Below are 20,261 nucleotides of genomic sequence, written 5' to 3' on the forward strand. Positions count from 1 at the left end.
TGGTTGCTAGACGACCAGCACAAGAGAGTTATTTGAGGCTCAGCCCCATGCTCTCTGCCTTTCAATAAATGGTGTTAATACATGTTAATGTTCATGACAAAATTTTTACTGGTCCCTGTGTCAATCGCTCATAGCCAGAGTTAGTTACATAATAGTAACAATGGTGTGAAATAAATTGCCATTGGGTGTCTTTTCGGAGGGCATGAATCTTTCTAATCTTGGAAGAAAAGCTCTATGAAACCATCAGTGCTTTGAGGATTGGTGACTAACAGCAGCCTCTGGTACCACTGCTGCATGGTTTATAATTTACCTACATAGTATGATCAGATGTAAAGCAATTGTCAACCTTTCTGGCCAAAGGCAGCGTTTAAAAAGGCACTATAAGGGGACAACATACACTGAAAAAAGACAAACCATCTTTATATATTTATAAACACCTAAAAGTCCAGGTCATGTACTGAGACCTGTCTGTGCACTGGACCCTGTACATACAGACTGTGTCCCCCCCGCAAAGCTGCATCCCACATTCCTACTGAGTGGAAGGGAGGCTCAGCCACGCTCTTTGCTGCTGAACCTCAAATAGGCCTATCCAGGGATCCATATATTGGGAGGGGGTAAACACAAGATTGGCGGAACACATCCTCCTCCTTTTAGCCTTGCAGAGCTTACCAGAAAAGATGCAGACTACCCTGCATTGTATTTTCCGTGGACAACACCAAAGTGTTCAAGGATTGTACCTGCTAATGTGATTCCAATGGAACTGTGCTGCCAGGAAGCTGGGAGACAGACCTGGTGCGGTGGGAGGGACCAGGATTTCCCATGGATGGTCCACCCCTCTCACATCAGGCACCCTCTACTAGACAATTTTTAATGCCACAAATTGCCAATTTCCACTTATGGCCCTGCTCCAATTGTTGTGTTCTGGTATAAAAATGATTTGGATCGTGGTAGTGCCCAGAGGCCTCAGCCTGGATCATGGCCCCATTGGGCTGAGTGCTGCACAGGCACACACAAAGACATGTTCCCTGCCCATCAGAATTTACAGTTTTGGAACACTAGCTACATCTGAAGGGGAGACCATCAAAATATAGACAACTTGTATGTGTTCAAATCAAAATCAGTCTCAGCTGTTCCTAAGAGCCCCTCAGCATAGCCTTCATGAACTGGCTAGCAGTCCTAGTAAGCTGTGCAATGGAGATTTTGCCAATTGCTTTATGTCTAATTCTCTCTGGAGTTGTGATGGGGAGCGGTTCACTGCAAGACTGACGCCTTTACAAATTAAATGAATTTCTGGCCGTACTGAGAACTTTACCATGCATAAAGCTGTCTGACTGCTCTAGCCGTAGAAGCTCCTCACTAGTGTTCAGTTCATCCAACTCTTTTCAGTTCTTCTCTCAAGTCCTTTTCTCTTTCTTCCTTCCTTGTTTTCCTCTGTGTGTCTGTGTATTGCACAGTGTGTTTTTACTGTCACTAAGGCACATTTTCAGACCCCTCCTCCTGTGGTGATGGACACCTTGAAGGTCCCTATGATGGGACTGGCCTTTTCACATCAAGTGAGTTCACAATAGAATACAGTATCTATGGCCTGATAGTACTTTAAAAATGCAGGAAGGTACAAGTTTGACTATCCAGAGTGTACATTGGGAAATAAATCTGTTTGATGCTTCCTTATGCTGAAGAAGCTGCTCAGCCCAAAATGGGATGGGCTTTTTATTCTGGTTAGAGCTGTTCTCAATGTCTGTGATTCTTTCTATAGCAGGTTTTTTTTGTTTGTTCAAACCGGTGCTCCAGTGCTCTTTAAACTAAAAACTACTTGCTGCGTAGCACTGAGCAGCAGCCCTATAGGAAGCAACCAATGCATGCAATTTGAGAGGTCAAGGGGGGAGGGTGTCTTGTCAAGGTTTCAAGGGATCTTGACTGCAGTGGGTAGAAGAAATTTAATTTATCAAAGTGCACAGTGCTTTGTTGGCTGGCAGGGGCTTGGGAAAGAAGCAGCATTCCTCACCTCTGCAGGGAGGGAGGCCCAGCATACCTCCTGTGATACCAGCGACCACCTCACAGACACAAGGTTTCTTATTGACAAGCGATAGAGGAGATTTATGCAGCTCTTCTTGAGAAGTAGGCAGGGAGTAAAGAAAAGGGGAGGGGTGGCAAAGGTCTTAGACTTAGAGGGTCTTGGAAGGCAGAAATGAATTGAATGCCCCATCTTGACAGTGTGCTTTGAAGCATTTCAATGTAAACATCTGGGGTAAAATCCTGACCCCTCTGAAGTCAATGGGAGATTGGCCACTAGCTTCAGTGGAGACAGGATTTCATCTGTGGTTGTTTAGGGCTCAGGACCTAAATACCTTTTAGGATCTAACTCCCACTGAAATCAATCAGAGTTAAGTACCTAAATATCTTTGAGGATCTTGACCTCATTCTCTTCCCCAGTCAGGATGTTTGCTTGTTACTCACGTGTTCTGATTGCAGGACCTTAGAGACCATCATCTGTTACCCATATAACACAACAGGCATCAGTGGATAGTGCTTGAAGTGTTCTCTCAGGAGTAGCCTCTGGCTCTGGAACCTGTCCCTCCTGTAACGTGGCGCTTGTTCCAAGAGTGTTAAAGTTGAGACACTGTTAACTTGAAAAAAATCCCACCACTCTGTCTGAAAATGTTTGATCTCTGGTTATTACAAGCAACACGTAAGAGGACTAGAAAAATGTCTATTCTCTACTCTTGTTTGTTTATTTTGTGCTTCTCGCAGCACTTTGTGTAGTCGGTTTCTATATCTCCCCTGACTAGTCAGGTAGGTTTCTCCTGTAAGTCTGGATCTTTCACACAGCAACAGGGGAGAGAATCATTTTTATAGAACAGAAACATTTTTATTATAAAATCACACACATTGCTGGGGATCTGAGTGGCAGGTGCAGGGCTGAGGTTACTTTTAACTCCACTTTTAAAAATGAATTGAATTTCAAGTTGACAGTGTCTGGTGAAGAGAGACTGGCTGTCTTAATTCATAGTAAATTACAGTGTAGTGATGGGAAGGGATGTCTGCATGAGTTGAGGGACTTTTTAAATAAAGAGAGAGACTGGCCCCTAGAGTTCCCTGAGGGACTGGGGACTCTCTGGGGAGCAGAAGGCCCTATGAAAGTCAGAGTACCATCAGATGATACTCCTAGCAAAATAAGAGTTCTTGAGACTGGGCCAGCCTGGTTTGTGAGAAGAGACCACTCCATCCAGCTTAACCCAGACTCTAGAAGGAGCCCAGCCTGATACCTGTGAGCAGCCTTAAATTGTCAGGCCCCACCTCAAAAATGTCAGCCCTCAGAGTACTGATTTACTTGGGGATTCAGTGTTGTAGCCATGTCGGTCCCTGGGTGCGTTAGGTAATATCTTTTATTGAACCAACTTCTGTAGGTGAGAGAGACAAGCTTTCAAGCTACCTCTTGTGGCTCCTCTTCAGCTCTGGGAAAGATACTGAGGGCTGGTCTACACTGGGAACTTATATCGGCATTAGCTACATCTCATGTGGTGCGAAAAATCCACATCCCTGAGTGATGTAATTAAGCTGAGTTACCCCCAGTGTAGACAGTTCTAGGTTGATGGAGGTGGAGCACCTACACCAGTGGAAGAACCCTTCATGTCCTGGGGGTCGGGTCTTGTGACCGTTTTGTGAAAAGTGTTCATCCATGAGTGATATGGTGTTCTTTGTCTTTTATCATTTTTCTGTGTGAATTCAGTTAAGAGCGTAGTGAGTGTCTGATTTCACCCCCACAGTTGTTGTTAGGGCATTTAGTGCACCAGATGTGATAGGCATGTGTCAGACCCACCCATCATAGATTTCCACCACAATTTCTACAACCACCACCCATCTATCAAACTCTCTCTAGAACACTCCCGCACCAGCATCAACTTCCTGGACACCACAATTAGCTTCAGTAATGGCATTCAACAGATAACTATATACAAGAAACTCCTGGATCACCCTACTTACCTTCACAGATCCAGTAACCACCCCAAACACACCAAGAAATCTGTTATCTACAGCCAGGCCCTCAGATACCACAGAATATGCTCTGAGAAGAAAGTCCAGGATACACACCTTCACCAAATAAGGACACTCCACCAGAAAAATAGATCACATCATGGAATGGGCCACCCAAATACCCTAAGAGAACCTGCTTCAATATTGTGGGGTGGGGGGGAACCCTCCGACCACACACCTCTAGTTGTCACCTACCACCCCACACTGGAACAAATATGGGGTATCATTAAACAATTACAACCCATACTTCATGGGGACCACCTCCTGAAAGAAATCTTTCTCCAGCCCCCTCTTCTGGCCTTCAAACAACCTCCCAACCTCACTATCCAAAGCAAGCTTCCCAGAGACTAGGATCCACCAACTCAAAGCAGCACCAGACCCTGCCATAACAGATGCAAAACTGGCAGACATATCTCCACACCTTTCAAAATCCACGGGTCCTGCACATGCCTATCACCATATGTGATATATCTCATCCAGTGCATTAAATGCCCCAATAAAAACTATATGGGTGAAACCAGGCAATCACTGTGCTCTCAAATGAACTCGTATAGGAAAAGGTTAGAAGACAAAAATACCCTATCATGAGTGGGTGCATACTTTTCACAAAGTGATCGCTTTATATCTGATCTCTCATCCTCGTCCTCAAAGAAAACCTTCAAAAGATGAGCCTGGGAGCTTAACTTCGTAACTTTGCTAGACTCTAAAAATCATGGTCTTAAAAAAACCACTGGATTTATGGCTTATTACAACAATCTGTAACCCATTGCCTTCCCCTTTTCATCCTGTGACTACATGGAGTTAGCAAGCCACTTCTCCTGAAATGTTCCCTTAGAATATGTGTTAATTACTTATGCTAAACAATCTCTTCCACCTTGTATTTAGCTGTGACACTGAGAACCTTTCCCGGACCTGAAGAAGAGCTTCTTTAAGCTTGAAAGCTTGTATATCTTTTACCAACAGAAATTGGTCCAATAGAAGATATTACCTCACCCACCTTGTCTCAATTGAGGATATCATGTGATACATGGCTCCTAACAGAGTGCTGCTTCTGAGGTCAGAAGAACAAACGGGATTCCTATTGATCCCACTAGCTGTGTTTCTAATTAGGATCAAGTGATTGAGAAGAGGTGGCTGAAGATGGGGAGCATCTCCTGATGCTCATCCTTCTGGTTGGGTTTGGGATACTGGGAGGAAATCTTGTGGGGCTTAGCTTGCTGGTTTTCTTTTTAGCTAGCAAGATTGAGGGCCTGTATGTCCTATGGCCAAGGTTTGTTTCTTTGATTAGGTGGGGGGTGTCCTTCATTCCTGCTACATCCCCCTGTGTTTGCAGTAAGTATGCTGAGAGCTTGAATCCCTGATGAGGAAGTGGCTTTAAAATGCCAGTGTTTATATGGGCTTTTCAATGAGTTTTGAAGTGGTTGCGCTGGTCCTTTCTCCAGTATGTGATGCAAGAGCTGTCATGCAGGCTTTCCCTACATTATCTCTCCCATTCAAACCAGGCTTGTTTTAAGGCCAAACCTTTATCCTCTTTCTGTTACAAGGCTGATTTGTTTTAAAATAGATAAATTAAATCAAACCTTTGGCATTGGTTCCCATATAAATCTTTGAGGCACTCTGGTAGCCCAGAGCCATGAATGTACTGTGCCTCTGTGACATCTCCTGTTCTTTCTCCAGTGATTCTGATAACTATTCAGACTGTGGGGGCTTTCCCTCTCCCCTTTCTCTCTCCTCTCTCTCTGCCCCTCTTTGTATTTTTTCTCTTGTTTCTTAGCTTTCCAGCTCTCGTCTTTCCTATCAGCCTGCTGCCCTGGGAGTTGGATCAGCTGACATGGGGTATCCAGTAATCTTTGCTGGTGGTTTGAATGCTGCACATCCTCATCAGGTACTCTTAGAGGTTGGGAGAATGAATGTGGCTTGCACCACAGCCACTAAGTGTGTCACAGCTAAGACATCCCTTAAAACCATTGCATGCCTCTGTATGCAGCTAGGTCAAGACTGCAAAGGATCTAAAGTAATTAAAAAAACATGGTGCTAGCAAATAAGCCAGAAAGTAGCTCTACTATACTCTTGGAGTCACCTGAAGTGGGACTTTAATCAAGGTGTTTTCCACTGGGTAGAATGGAGACATTGCACTGAGAACAGGGTAAGGCCAGGGATAAGTCTGGAGAAATGACACTGCATCAACATCAGAGAGAATTAGGAAGGAAGCAATATATTAATTCTCTCATTGGGAAAGTCCCCTCCCACATGACTTCCCCTCTCTTGCTCCCTGTCAGAAAGTCACTGCTATGTTCTAGCAGGAGTGTAGTCAGAACATATCATGGAGAGCCAAAAAGAACTTATTCCTGGCATTAGAGAATCCACTCTAGTGCTATAGTGTGTTGCTGTATCAGTCTTGAGATTGCTAACTTGATCATTCCTTTCCACCTTAGTTGATTGTTCCAGGGAAGGAGGGTGGGGTGCCCCCAGTTCCTAGCCAGCCAGCACATGGCACTCAGGCTGACCATGAGAGGATGGTAATGTGCACCCCTTTGGATGGAGCCCTCTACTCAGCAGCTACTCCTTCCAGTAGGTAGGTCGTAGTAAGAGGTGCAGCACTTCTAATTGTTCATCTGTGAGTGTGTAAAGTTGAATCAAATTTAAAACTGACTTTTCTTTTAAGCATTTGAATGGCAGTTCTTTTAAATTGATCAATAACACTAGATTGGCTGCTCTGCCTTAAAAAAGCCGGGAGCTCTCAGTCTGAGCACAGAGAAGCTGGAAAACGCCTCAAATAAAGATCTAATCTATCTGCTTATACTTTGTGGCCCTCGTAGTCTCTGAGCACCTTGTGTCATTTCAATATCAAAACACTACTTCTGGGTCATTTGTCTGATCCATGAACAGCAAGTTGAGGTGGCTTCAATAGTAAATTTTACCCTCCCAAAAAGGCTTCATCTGAATTGTCGTAAAGCATCAGTGATAGAAAACAGCTATTTAACTGTTCTATCAAGAAACCTTGGGGGCAAGAGTCCTTGTCTAACAGGAAACAATGCAACTTTAAACTCCAAATTGCATGAAATCCTAACCTCCCTCTCAGCCAGTTAGAGCTTCCTGTTTGTTTTTCCAGATCTTTGTCCCCTGTGGTTCCATCTTCTCTTGTGGCCACGGGACAATTGCCATAGAAAACATCTTAACCAATTTGGTTTTCTACTCAATAAAAAACTCCTGTTTATGTTATAGTAGCACTAATGCACTGGCCTGTGCTCCTTGACTAACCAGTCGTTATCAAATGGCTAATGCCTACCGGATGACTGAGGACCAGATTCTTAGAGCTGCTGAATACTTCTGAAAATCAGGTTTTGAGACTATAATTAGTAGCCACCCAGTGAAAATTAACCTGATTAGCACTAGCTGCTGTGATATTGGACTACTCTGGCTTCATGGGGCCTGGGAAGGAGCATGGGGTTCAGATTCCCGACCCTGTCTCCTGACAGGGAAGATATCCAAGAATTCTGTGTTCCTGAAAGAGTGATAGTGATTGGCAAGAGCTGCTCGAGCGTCCTTGCCATTTCTCAAATTAACCCCCTCCTCCCACGCAGCTCTTCTGAACAGCCTTTCCTCAGGACTGGCTGAGGTTTTCTGCCCTACTGATGGGGGTGGTTCCCTCGCAGAGCCAAGCAGAAAGCTGCTCCACGGCCTTGCAGTCTCTATTGCAGTGGTCACCAACTTGTCCATCCCAATTGACTGGTCGATCCTAGAGGATTTCCCACTCGATTGCGATCTCTGGTGGTGCACTCCTGGAAGCGGCCAGCACACTCCCAGGAGCGGGGGTCTCCCTCCTTGTGCTGCTCCTGCCTGCAAGCACCGCCCCCGTAGCTCCCATTGGCCGGGAACGGGGAGCTGCATGGAGCCATGTGCCGCCCGCTCCCTCCCAGAGGCCGCAGGGATATGTTGGCCATTTCTGGGAGCGGAGTGGGGCCAGGGTAGGCAGGGAGCCTGCCTTAGCCTCGCTGCGCTGCTGACCAGGAGCTGCCGGAAGTTAATGTTGCCCGGCGGGAGGCCGTACCCCAGCCCTGAGCCTCCTCCTGGAGCCAGCACCCCATACCCCCTCCTGCACCCCAACCCCTAGCCCTGACCCCCTTCCCAGAGCCAGCACCTCATCCCCTCCTGCACCCCAACACTCTGCCCTAGCCCGGAGCCCCCTCCTGCACCCAAACTCCCTCCCAGAGCTTGTACCCCTCATCCCCTCCTGCACCCCAACACTCTGCCCCAGCCCAGAGCCCCCTCCCACACTGTGAACCCCTCAGCCCTATCCCAGAGCCCACACCCCCTCCCAAATTGCAACCCCCTACCCCAGCCTGGAGAAAGTGAGTGAGGGTGGGGGAGAGCGAGTGAGTGGGGTGGGACTTTGGGGAAGGGACAAGGCCTCGGGGAAGGGGCAGGGTAGATCCTGGATTGCCCTTAAATTCAAAAAGTGATCTTGGGCATAAAAAGGTTGGAGACCACTGCTCTATTGCATACTGATGGCTGAAGGGTAAGACTCTGTCTGACAAGAACAGAGATGCTTCTGCCTCCCCTTCCTCACAGCATTAGGAGAAAGCATTTAAAAAAAAAAAAAAAAAAAAAAAAAACAAGGGGATCTTGACAAAAGAATGTGGTTTTGTCTAAATTATTTATGTGCAATGAGCCATCAACCCTTCTTCCCCAGTGAGGACACAGAAACCGTATCAAACAGCAGCGAAGGGAAGAGTGGCTCCCCACACGATCTCTTGGAGACCATCTTTGTCCGGAAGGTGGGGGCCTTTGTCAACAAACCCATTAATCAGGTAACTTGCAGTGATCATTCTGAGGTGGACTCATGATGCACTTTTCTTCATGCCACTGTTCCTCTTTTCCATTGCTGGACAGAGGGGGCCAGGCGCTGCATCACCAGGGCAGAAACGGGAGGCCAGACTTTAGCAAGGACAGCAGGTCTCTGTATGTGGTGCTTTACTGTATGCTGGGCCCTGTAGGCTCTGCGGGCTACACCTGTGTATTAAAGGGGATGTTGACTGCAGTCTCTCCGATGTTATGCCCTCAAAGTGTAGCCCTTGGGTTCCAGTCAAGTTGCCAGTGTGACTTTGGTGGGGCAAAGTTTCAGATCCTGACATACAGCCTTGCAATGGGATGGTGCATGCTGCATATGCAGAGAATCTGACTGAAGTGCTGAGATCTACCCATTGAATCTCTCCAGGTGACCATGGCCAGCTTGGACATTCCTTTCGCCATGTTTGCTCCCAAGAATGTTGAGCTGGAGGATAATGACCCCATGGTAAGAACCCAACCCCCCCCCAGCACCCCCCGCGAGCCATCTCTGCGTGTCAAGTTTGAATCAGGCAATGCAGATGTATCCTTCCTGGCCTTAGCTTTGCATGCACTTCTGACCAAAGAACTAGCTACTTGCATCAGCTTGGTTTCTAATAACATCCTCTATGCCCGAGTCTGGGCTTTCCAGAGATGGAAACAGCTACAGGTTTAGAGCCCCCGCTAGTCTGTGCTTACAGTCTGCATGCCCTTGTAATTCTCACTATGCTTCTTCCCATGCTGGCACAACACACAGATGGGCTCACTAACAGGATCTGAAACTGATGGACTCTGGTTTCTTGGGCAGGTGAATCCTCCTGACTCCCCAGACATTGAGTCTCCTCTACAGGGCAGCTTGCACTCAGAGGGCTCCAGTGGCAGCAGCACCGGGAACACACATGATGACTTTGTCATGGTTGACTTTGTAAGTCCATGCAGTCCTTTATCAGCCCAAGCTAGCACTTTCACAGAGCACCTGTATCTGGGGTGGGCTGCAGATGTTGGTGTGATGCTGAATTAAAATAGATGAATTTCTCCAAACAAGGGGTCATTATGCTCCCATATCAAGGACAGGGTCTCTGGGCATCCTTAAAAATGGTAAAGACATTGACATTCGTAAACCCACAACTTGGGATATTATTTCCTCCTCCTTTATCCACCATGGCCTGGGTTCAGGTTTTCAGGTTTTCCCTGTGTCCCATACACCTAAAGCAGAGTACAGATTGTAGGGAAATACTCTGCTTTAGGTGCTCATGAAGTCATCAGGGAAAGACTAATTCTGGTCATGGCAAGGGATATAGGTGATGCTGCTGTTCAATTATTTGACTTAGATTTATTGCTGTAATGTGGAGTTGTTTGCTGGTAGCCGATGGTACCTCTGTCTGTGGCTAGAGCAAAGGGGGAAATCTGACAGAACTCTAAATGGGGATTAATGTTTGTATCTTTAATTCTAGAAACCAGCATTCTCAAAAGATGACATTCTCCCAATGGACTTGGGGACGTTCTACCGCGAGTTTCAGAACCCCCCTCAGCTCAGCAGCCTCTCCATTGACATTGGGGCTCAGTCCATGGCAGAGGATCTGGTATGGGAAAACGGGATTTTGGTGTGTGGGGGACATACGTTCTCACAATGCTCTCCTCCTCCTAGCTCCCTGAACAAGCCAACATCCCATAAGAGAGCAGAGGCACCTACCAGAGGGGTCCCTTGTCAATCTGCTGAACATGCCTGTACATCTCGGAACCTGAAACCTTTGGAAGGAACCAGATGTGAGACCTTTTCAGTCTGATTCCTTCTCAGTGCATGTGTACAGCTGCCATGGAGAATATTAGATGAGTTGTTGGTTTGTGCTACGTGTGTGGGACAGTATCCGTGTGCTGCATCAGGTATCCTCTTCCCAGAAGCCATTGCAGCTGCAGGACTCTTCCACTGTCCAAGACTATTCCCTACTGTAATAGTCTTGAACTTCCCCCCTCATTCCTGCATCTGCTAAGCTCAAGGCCATATGAACTAGGACCAGTCACAGCAAAGGAGTGATTTGGGAGGTCAGGTCTCTTCTAGAACAGTTTGATAAGGTCTGGGAGAAGAGCATAACCCATCCTCTAAGGTTCTGGGGAGAAAACATACTGCCTTAATTCCAGCCCTGTCCCATCCTATCTGGTGTGTGAGACCTATTAGCCTGGAGCCTAAAATTGGAGTAAACTGAAATGTGCCCTTCCTTTTTTTTTTTTTTTTTTTTTTTTTTTACTGCACATGCTGCATTTGTGAGCGAGTCCTTTACTTCGCTCTCCCATTAAATGACTGAGTCTCTGTGGCAGCTTTGAAACATCTGTTTCATCTCCTAGCTGAGTGCCGCTGCCTGTTACCCGGAGGGGCAAACGTGCCATAGTTCAAATCTGTAGGTGAACCCAAATCTAAGAACTGAATGTTGCCTCTGCCACATCTGGTTTAGTGGCACGCTGGATTTCATTGTGCAGTCCTCACTCAGAGAAAGCTCCCAATGAAGGCAGAGAGAATGTTGTTGGATGAATGCAGTATCCGGCCCATCAACTTTGTAACATGGTTTTGCCTGGGAAAACCATAATGCCTACTGATAACAGCTGAGTGACTTTATTCACACAGCTTGACAAAGTAATTGTGCTGCAGCTGCTGTAAGAATTGCACCAGTCCTGGTTATGGCACACCTGCTGCTTCCCTAGAAAAAACAAACTGGGCAAACTGCCCTTCTCAGGTTCATGTGCTGGATCCTGTCTGATATCCTGCTTCTGCTAGGAGTGGCACATGTATAAGGAGGGAGAGCACAAATCAAAGCAGAAACCTTTGGCCAGAGTTTACCGTATACGTTTCCACTGTTTTATAGCTTCCTTTAGGCTGATGCACCTTCTGTGAGTGAGTCCTGATCTGAGTTTTTCTTTGCCTTCACAGGACTCGTTACCGGAGAAGCTGGCAGTCCATGAGAAAAACGTCAAAGAGTTTGATGCCTTTGTAGAGACTTTGCAGTAAAGCTGTTTTCTTATTGCAGCAGCAGTGTCCTTCTGGAGCACCTGGAGGAGGAAGCCCACAGTGTCTGTCTGCCACTCTCCCTTTTGTGTCCAATTTCCCCCCCTGCATCTTGTGGGCTTTGCCAGATCACCTCCTCAATACTGGGTACAGATTCAGCTGTCAGTCTCCCCTCAGCCAGGCCCCGGGATAGTTTTGCACCCCTTTTCCTACTGGCATTTGAGTACTTATCTCTGACACTACAATAGGGACAAAAGAAATCAAGCTTTGTTGTAGGTAACCCAGTTCCCCTTCAGTCTTTGTTCTGTGTATGGAGGGGTTTTATGGAAAGCTGCCAGAAATGCTCCCTGCAAAGCCTCTTGCATCACAATTCCCCAAGATTTAGCTTCTGGGGCACAGACCATCTTTTCCTTGCATCTGCAATTGCACTGGAGTATAGACAGCCTTGGCTCAGAACAAAGGATCTATGCAGTGGCAGAGTCAGCTGGCTTGAGTGCAGGACATCAGCTCTTAGAAATGGGGCATTTCATCCTGTCTTCAGTGAGCGCATGGACTGCAGAGCAAGGGGATGAGGCAGACTTCCACCTCATGCACTATACTGTGTGACACCTATAGATGTCTTCATTTTCTGCTCCCAAGGAACTGGGGCTTTGCACAGACTCTCTCTCTGGGGCCTTGTGCTGGGCCTGTCTGCCCGAATCACAGATGTGAAACTACAGAAGATATGCAGAAGGGCTTTCCACATTTTCTTGAGTGTATGAAAACCACAATGCTAAGGTCCCAGAATGTGATTGTACTGGTGCATCTGCAAGTGGCACATTGGGAGTATGTTAAATTTGTAGTCGCTGCTCTTGAAATGCAGTTGTAAATATGAATAGGAATTCTATTTCTCCAGGGTTATGTAACTAGGAGTCTTAGTCCCTTTTCCCTGCAAACCTTGCTGCTTTGTGGTTAATATATAAGAAACAGGAAATATTTATTGCTTTTAAAGAAACCTATATTAAAAAAAGTTATGTTTTCACATACAAGTGCAGGTCATTCGGTCCTGTCACTGCAGACAGCAGTTGTGCCATGGAGCTCTGTCCCATGACAATAGTCTGCCTTTGGTAGGGAAAATCCAAGATATTTATTTTCAGAGACACTTATTTACTCTAATACGGTGTTCTGTTCTGGGGACTTTCTTCCATGACACCTGTCTGGGCACTGATATAATAACACGCACGTGTTGGTGCAGCAGACTGGCAGGGACTTCCTGAAGAGCTACGTTCTGATAGGCTTGGGAAATGGACTTGTTCTGTTCCTCAGCCATTCAGGAGGGAGCTTGTTCACAGAAGCACACTTTTGGAAAGTTGATGGTACTCTTTTTAATCAGCTGGCTTATGATTAGCTAAAAGTTTATTTTTGTAATGAGCTAGCCATGAAGTAGTGATTGGCTGGTAGTGCTCTGTGTTTGATCTGGTTGTTGTGCGTCCTGTGTCTCACGTGAGGAAGGGAGAAGCTGTGTAATGGCACTAAGCAGGAACTCAGAGTAGGGCTTATGCAACTTTCTCCACCCTTCAGCCACCTGTAACTGGGCTGAGTAACTGAAGAGACTCCTGCGAGTCCCCCTTGCTATCCACGGACGATATTTCTATAGAGTGGTGGGAGTTCTCTGTACTCTGAGGATCCTTGCTAGTTTCCTGACTACTGGTGGAGTAACTAGCTTCTGGTCAAAAAAGGCTGGATGTGGTTTTCTCCAGAGCTCAGCACAATTCCTTAGGTTGAAAAGGAGGGTTGCTAGAAAATGACACAAGCCTTGGGTTACCCCGTGGCCTCTGCCGCCCTCCACCCTGTGCTGCTGCAAGAGCAAGGAATTGAGCTCAGGACCTGAACTGATTCCCAATATGGTAACATGTTCTTTTGCTTTCCCAGCCCTTGAGTTGACAGGTGTTTGCTGTGCTTGATCAGTGGCAGTGTTTTAGTGTATGCTCTAAAGCACCAGGTAGGGGTATTATAACTACTTGAAGCAGCAAACTCCCCCCTCCCAGATCACCCCCCAATCCAACTAACTCCCATATCAAAAGAATCAATCCTTGTTTTGCAAGGAGTAATCCAATCTCTTCACCTGTCTGCACCAGTGCTAAAAGGCCTCCCAGTGAAATGGAATTGGAAATGCTGGAGGTGAAAATCCCACTATTCCTGTCAACTAATAACACTGACTTAGGGGGCTTCAAAGCACTTGATGAATACTCCCTACAACCTGCTTATAAGGGGGGTAAGTAAGCTGCATCCCCACAGTATAGCTGTGGAAACTAGACATGGGGTCAGGGATTTGTCCAAGGTCACACAGTGAGTAAATGGCAGAGTCAGCAATAGAACCCAGATCTCCTGATTTCCCCCCGCCCCCAATCAGCTGGTCATTCGCTGGAGTCTTGTAGTAAGTTGCATGTGGACATACTCTGGCACTCTGACCTTTAACTTGCAGGCTATGCCTGGGTGAGCTCTCCTGTCAAGTTATTCGTAGAGATTAGTAAACTACTGGCATGCATTGTGCCTGCTAGGAAGAATAGAATAGACCTTCCTGGTGGTGATCCTTCCCTAGGCAGCATTGACTCTGTAGTTCCTCCTCTTCTTCACACTGAACTGCTGTGGTATCCACAGAAGGCAAGCCATCATTCCTGTTTCTGTCTAGAAAGCCTCCAGGGCCTAGTGTCTGTGCTCAGTCATGTTCATGTGACTTTAACAAGATCGCAGCTCCTGCATCTCACAAAGCAGAACTTCTGTGTAGCAACCATGTTTGTTTAATGCCACCCAGTGGAAATCCGCCCACCTGGGTTGATAAGGTATAGCTGGATAGCCACAGCAATAAAGGGTTTCTCTTGGGATGAGAGATGTGCTTATTCCTGGGCAATCCTGAGAGTTTTGACACCTCCATTCCAAAATCTAGGCGCTCAGCTCTGTCTAATCAATGCATTAGAAATGATTGGCCCAAAGCAGTTCTGCAAGAGGGACCTAGCTACTGATGCTGTGGCCTGCTGTAGAATTTGTTTAATGATGAATATTGTCATAATTTTAATAGCCATCTGCTGAGGCCTGTGCTATGTCAAGGCAGCTTGTACATAGCGGATGACCTACAAATGCTTTGGGTGCAGGGTACTAAATTGCATTGTTTTGGAAATAGTCTCCAAGGCACTTCATGTATTCAAAGAATTTCCAATAAATCTTTTATGTAAGCAACTCTGACCTGTTTGCCATGCTGATCCAATTCTTCTGTGAATTACTCTGCAGGTTCCAATGCCGGGACGTTCCCACCCTTACGGCTTTCCCTTCCAACAGCCAGATTTTAAGTGCAGCAGTCGGTACAGCTGCAGGAAGGAACAGGGTTAATGCCTACAAGCTGCTGTTTTGGAAGGTGGAATGGGATGCAATGAGGAAAGTTATGGATAGAGCCGTGCAAATCTGCAGGTATCTGCTTTATATCCGTGGACCATTTCTGGGGATAGCAGCACGGATGCGGATACAAATTTTGTATCTGCGCAGGGCTCTGACAGTAAGAGCCTGGCGGGCAGCTTAGAGGAACCAGCACGGATCCTCCACCTGCCCTGGGCAGGGACACTGGGCCGGGGGCTGCTTGGGCCCCATGCCCAGGGCAGGTGGAGGGTCCACCACGGCTCCTCACAGCTGCCAGTGCAGCTCTCCCCAACCCAGCTCCAGCCAGGGAGAGGGGGTGGCTTGGAGCCGCAGCCCGGCCACAGTAAGCGCCGGGTGGGGAGCTGTGGTGGACACTCCACCTGCCCTGGGCGAGGGGCCCAAGCAGCCCCTGGCCAGCTCCACATGTCCCCGTTCCTCCTCTCCTCCCTCCCCCCCCCCCCCCCCAGGCCAGTGTGGAGCCCAGCTGGGGAGCCGCGCAGATCCTCCACCTGCCTGCAGTGAGGCGGGGGGGGGAGGGGGAGGGGAGAGAGAGTATGGCCCCTGACCGTGTCCCCGCCCCCCAGGCTCCTCGCCCGGCCGAGGGCAGGTGGAGGATCCACGACTCCATGTGGGCTCTCTACAGCTGCCCACTCGGCTCTCCCCGACCAGGCTCAGGGGGGGCGGGGGAATGCTTGGAGCCTCAGCCCGGCCCCCAGTGTAGAGCCCTGCAAATCCATGGATATCTGTGGATATCCACAGATAATTTTTGCGGATCATGGCTCGAATGCTGTTCCTTGTTTCCTTGTTTGTGCAATGACACAGCATCCTGTCTTGTGCAGACTGCACTGTTCATTCGGCCAGTGTGAACAGAAACATTGTCCTGGTGCCAGCTTCATCCCATGTTGCACAACTCAGGGTAGAATAGGTGAACAGAAATCTAGAGCTAGAACTGGACAAAGGGTTGTTTGGAAGAGAGTCCCTATCTCTTGTAAATCCCTCTTAGCGGCATGCTTACACTTGAATAATGAATTCCCAGGCTCGGTATGGGCACAAAGATGTTATCTTGCTTCTCTAGCTGTGACTTCTCCATAAACAAAAGCTTGACTGGCAGCACTTTAAGTTTCAGCTGGGAGTAGAAAATCCAGCTGCGTTTAGCCTGCTTCCTCTATCACCACCAGCACCACAGCGCCTGCCATCAGAGCAAAGCTGGCAATTGCATCTATGGTGTGCCAAGCAGAATAGCTTTGAGCATGTTGTTCTACACTGCTGTGGAGATTGCTCCATAGGCATGCCAGGGGCAGAAAACTCACGTTTCTCTCTGCTGGGAGTCTGACAAGCACAAGTTGAAATACAAGGTTCATCGGCACACTGTTTGGTGCAAACAGCCCCTATCTGGGTATCTGCTTTCAAAGTCCTAGCCCAGCTAGTGCCACAATAACCAACATATCCCTAGAGAAATGTGGAGGTGCACTACCTGCAGGAATGGCCAGGAACCCAAATGGTATTTGAAAAATGCAAGAGGCCCCATTCAGTGCTTTGGGCAAATTCTCTCCTGTTCTGCTCAAGCACCACAAAATGTGATGAAACCTACTGGGCTTCCCTGGGTACAAAGCCCCCCAGAGGGAGGCAGTGGTGCTGCTGCCTCCTCCCCACCAATGTAGCCTCCAGCTAGTAGGGGCAGAAGCAGCCACAGCAGGAAACTTTGGATGTTCCCAGAACTTTCTACAGTTCTGACTGGACTTTGCCTGCCTGCCTTGTGCTGAGGGGTTGTTTGTTCCAACCCTCCCTCCCCATCCCTCAATCTCCTCACCTTAAATTCACACCATGCCTGACTTGAACCTTGTCACCATCCCTTCCACGTTAGCTGATTTCCTCCCCCTGCCCCAAGTAAACCTACCCCCCCCCTCCACACACACACACCAAAAAACCCCCACAAAATAGGCATGGATCTAGCATGCTGTTTGTTACTATCATATTACTCACTCTGCTTGTGTTCTACCCCTTCCCCATGGGCTAGTGTATTTTGATTGCAAGCGATTCAGGGCACAGACTGTCTACAACTGTTTGTAAGGGCCCCCTACTCTTCGTTGGCCCTTACACAGTACTGTAATAAGTGTTTGTCGTACTCTGCCCAGGAGACCCAGTGACCTGAACAGGGGCCCAGCGGGCTGGGAAGTCGTGTTCCAATTGACAGGCTGCAATGTAACAAGAGCATGAAATGTTGCTGTCTTGCTGCCAGGCCAGCTCACAAGAATTGGGGCCTCACCTCCAAGGGGCTGTGCTAGCGTATAGCATGCAGCTGGCCCTACGTGGAGCCCTTCTGGGAGAAGACAGTTCTTGGGGAGGAGGGGCCTGAATCTCACTGAGGGGACAGTTGCCTTCTACATCAGTGGAAATAGCAGGGGTACAATCCCTTCAGCAGCCTTGACAAGGTTAGCAGGTGTGAGTGCTCCTGGGGGCAGTAGAGATGTAAGACGTTGTGTGTGGAACAGCGCCCCCTCTGCAGGTCAGGCCCCCTTCCACAGGTGCAAGGAGTTTGGCGGGTGGGTTCCTCTCCAACTCCTTACAAGAGCTGTATTCCTATGGCCCTTCAAGAGGCTCATCATGAGCTCCCGTGTATCAGCCACCTGTGAGGTTGCATCCTATAGAGGGCCATGGCCGGGCTTTTCTGTCCCGTGCTAAAGGAGAGGGGAGAGGACTGAGTGGGCATAAGCCAAAGGTCCCCTGGATAAGAGCATCGGCCTTGTAGCCGTCTCACTCATGTTGGGAAGGTGACACACTGCTTCAGCCCCATCCCCCCCTTCCCTTACAGGTCAGGGGTCTGCTCTACATCATGGCCTACACCACTGCTGCTGGCCCTGAGATCCAGCCTGGAGGCCAGAGTTGCCACCTACAAGAAAGGTGCCTTTGTACTGTGTCCCTAAGCCTGGCCAATGCACTGCTTGGCTACACAGCTGCTGCCATAGGCTGGCCAGGACAGCTCAAGCAGCAGAGGGTGAAGAAGCACAGACAACCACCTCAGGAGCCTAGTCACCAGACTTCAGCTGCATGCCCCTGACAAGTCACATATCCCAAACCCTCCCAGGTGCTCAGTTCCTACCCTGTGCAGAAAGTCTCACTCCCCTCAAAGAACTGAGCAAAGAGGGCTGTTAAGAAGATTCTTCCCCTTGCTTGTATTTCTCTGGTGTGGGGATTCATGTAGTAATGTCAGACACCAGCAGGTGGTCAAGGGAACACATCACCAGACATCAGCAGTACCAGGAGGGGAGCTGGAGCGCCGCTGAGAAGCAAAATTGGAGAGTATCTGAAATACCTCTCCGCTGAACTGTATTTACTGCGGGACACTGTCTCCTATGTGCTCAATTACTGGGGGATAATCTACACTGACTGCTATATTTGCTTTCTACAACCAATTCTCTGGATAACTTTTCATGAGTGTACCCCAATATTTGGATGCTAAAATCTAAACTGTATTGCTAATTTATTCACCTAAATTTGGGTTGTTTCAGATTATGCACTATATGTATCTTCTGACTTTTAAACCAAACTTTTGATAAGCTAAGCACTATACCCAGATGCACAGACACTCTTCTTAACCTGTATATTATATAATTTTAACATTAGCTTTAATAAATTTGCTGCTGTCCTAGCTCCCATCTGACCTGCCAGCTTAGGAGCAAAGATCCTTCCCTCTGAAATCGTAATGATCAGCTTGCGGGGGGGTTGGTTACTAAGCGCTGGAGCAAAAGAGTAGCCACACAGGTGGTAGAAGCGCCCTGTCCATTTGCTCACTGTTCTTCTGGTCTGTTCTTTAGTGGTAAGGGAAGAACTTGGTGTGCATAGCTAGTAACCAACCCCTCATGACAGTCATTAAGATTCCTGTGTGGTTGCCACTTCTGCCTTCTAGCACTGCCTAGAGGGGCAGACCCTCAACCGGCCTGAAATGGGGGCAGGCCCTGGAGGCTCTGTGCTTATAGCAAACTGTGTCTGTGAAAAGCACAGAACTTACTGTCCTGGCCTTTCAGGGCTGGATCCAAAGTGAACTTGGGTCACACGGTCAGCTGACCTCTCTAGCTTGGGGGATGTACCTGTCCAGAAAGGGAGTGGACCTGAGGGCCAGTGGTGAAGCTGTGACTCACCAAATGCTAAGGGGCTGGCGATTCAAACAGGGGGTGAATCTGTAAATGGCAAATGTGATGGGGTATTTCTAGATCCCTCCACTAGCCCTTGTTTAATCACCCCCTTCCAAGGACAGCAGCACATGTAGTTCAGTTTAGGCAAATTGGGCACATACTGTCCTGAGCTCCTCAGCTTTACAGGCTAGGCCCTACTGAGGTGAGAAGGGAAAAGAATCCAACTTCTGAGTAAGGGCAGCTGGATTATAAAGCCGATCCCCTTCCCTTCCTGCTCAGGTCCGGGAGGCCTGCAGGGAGGGAGTGCTCTAAGCCTTGGGCTGTTGGAATAAAGGGGGGCTGCAGCAGCACTTATTTTTGGTAGGAGTGCTTAAGCCCGATTAGCTCTATCACCAGGAAAGGGGGCCCAGCTCTGAGTCCCAAGTGGAGGAAGGCACATAACTACCTTTTGAGGACCCACCTCTCTCCTTGATAATTCCTACTGGCTAGTTTAGGCAGTTCTCTGCACAGGCCTCTGGCTTTTGTGAATCCTGTTCTTAGGCACCCAACTCTCCCACTGCACAACATAGGGAATCTGGCGCCTAACCAGGATTTCAGGGGCAGGAGGGTGCCTAAAGTTAGGTGTTGCAGTGCAGTGCCTGAGTCCCCTTTGTGGATCTAGCACCAAGTAGCCTAGCAGATGGCTCCTGCCCATTGAGTCTGGGAAGAGATGCTGTCCATAAGCGTGTACACATTCCATGGAGAGGCACAAGGAGGATGTACCATGCACAGCTCTGCCCTCTGCTCTGTTGTAGCTAGGTGAGTAACCAGCCATTCTGCTTTCTCTTGTAGATCAGCCCCAGAGGCTGCAGCTCAGACAAATACACCATGCTCTGGGG

General features: G+C 48.1%; 1 protein-coding gene across 6 annotated transcripts in view; it reads left to right on the forward strand.

Moving 5' to 3' along the window:
• The window catches only part of ATG13 (autophagy related 13), a 49,893-nt gene extending 34,811 nt beyond the window's left edge, over nucleotides 1-15,082 (forward strand). For 4 of the 6 annotated variants that reach the window (XM_054024684.1, XM_054024683.1, XM_054024682.1 and 1 more), the window contains 8 exons: nucleotides 1,455-1,553; nucleotides 5,810-5,920; nucleotides 6,471-6,610; nucleotides 8,729-8,846; nucleotides 9,254-9,331; nucleotides 9,671-9,787; nucleotides 10,317-10,445; nucleotides 11,786-15,082. In XM_054024684.1, the coding sequence (XP_053880659.1) occupies nucleotides 1,455-1,553; nucleotides 5,810-5,920; nucleotides 6,471-6,610; nucleotides 8,729-8,846; nucleotides 9,254-9,331; nucleotides 9,671-9,787; nucleotides 10,317-10,445; nucleotides 11,786-11,863 (870 nt within the window). In that variant the 3' untranslated portion in view covers nucleotides 11,864-15,082. The remainder of the gene's footprint in view (nucleotides 1-1,454; nucleotides 1,554-5,809; nucleotides 5,921-6,470; nucleotides 6,611-8,728; nucleotides 8,847-9,253; nucleotides 9,332-9,670; nucleotides 9,788-10,316; nucleotides 10,446-11,785) is intronic. The other 2 variants (XM_054024685.1, XM_054024687.1) reach the window with 2 other exon arrangements.
• The last annotated feature ends 5,179 nt before the right edge of the window (nucleotides 15,083-20,261 follow it).

Source organism: Malaclemys terrapin, chromosome 4 (genome assembly GCF_027887155.1).
Source record: "Malaclemys terrapin pileata isolate rMalTer1 chromosome 4, rMalTer1.hap1, whole genome shotgun sequence".
NCBI classification, from domain to species: Eukaryota; Metazoa; Chordata; order Testudines; family Emydidae; genus Malaclemys; species Malaclemys terrapin.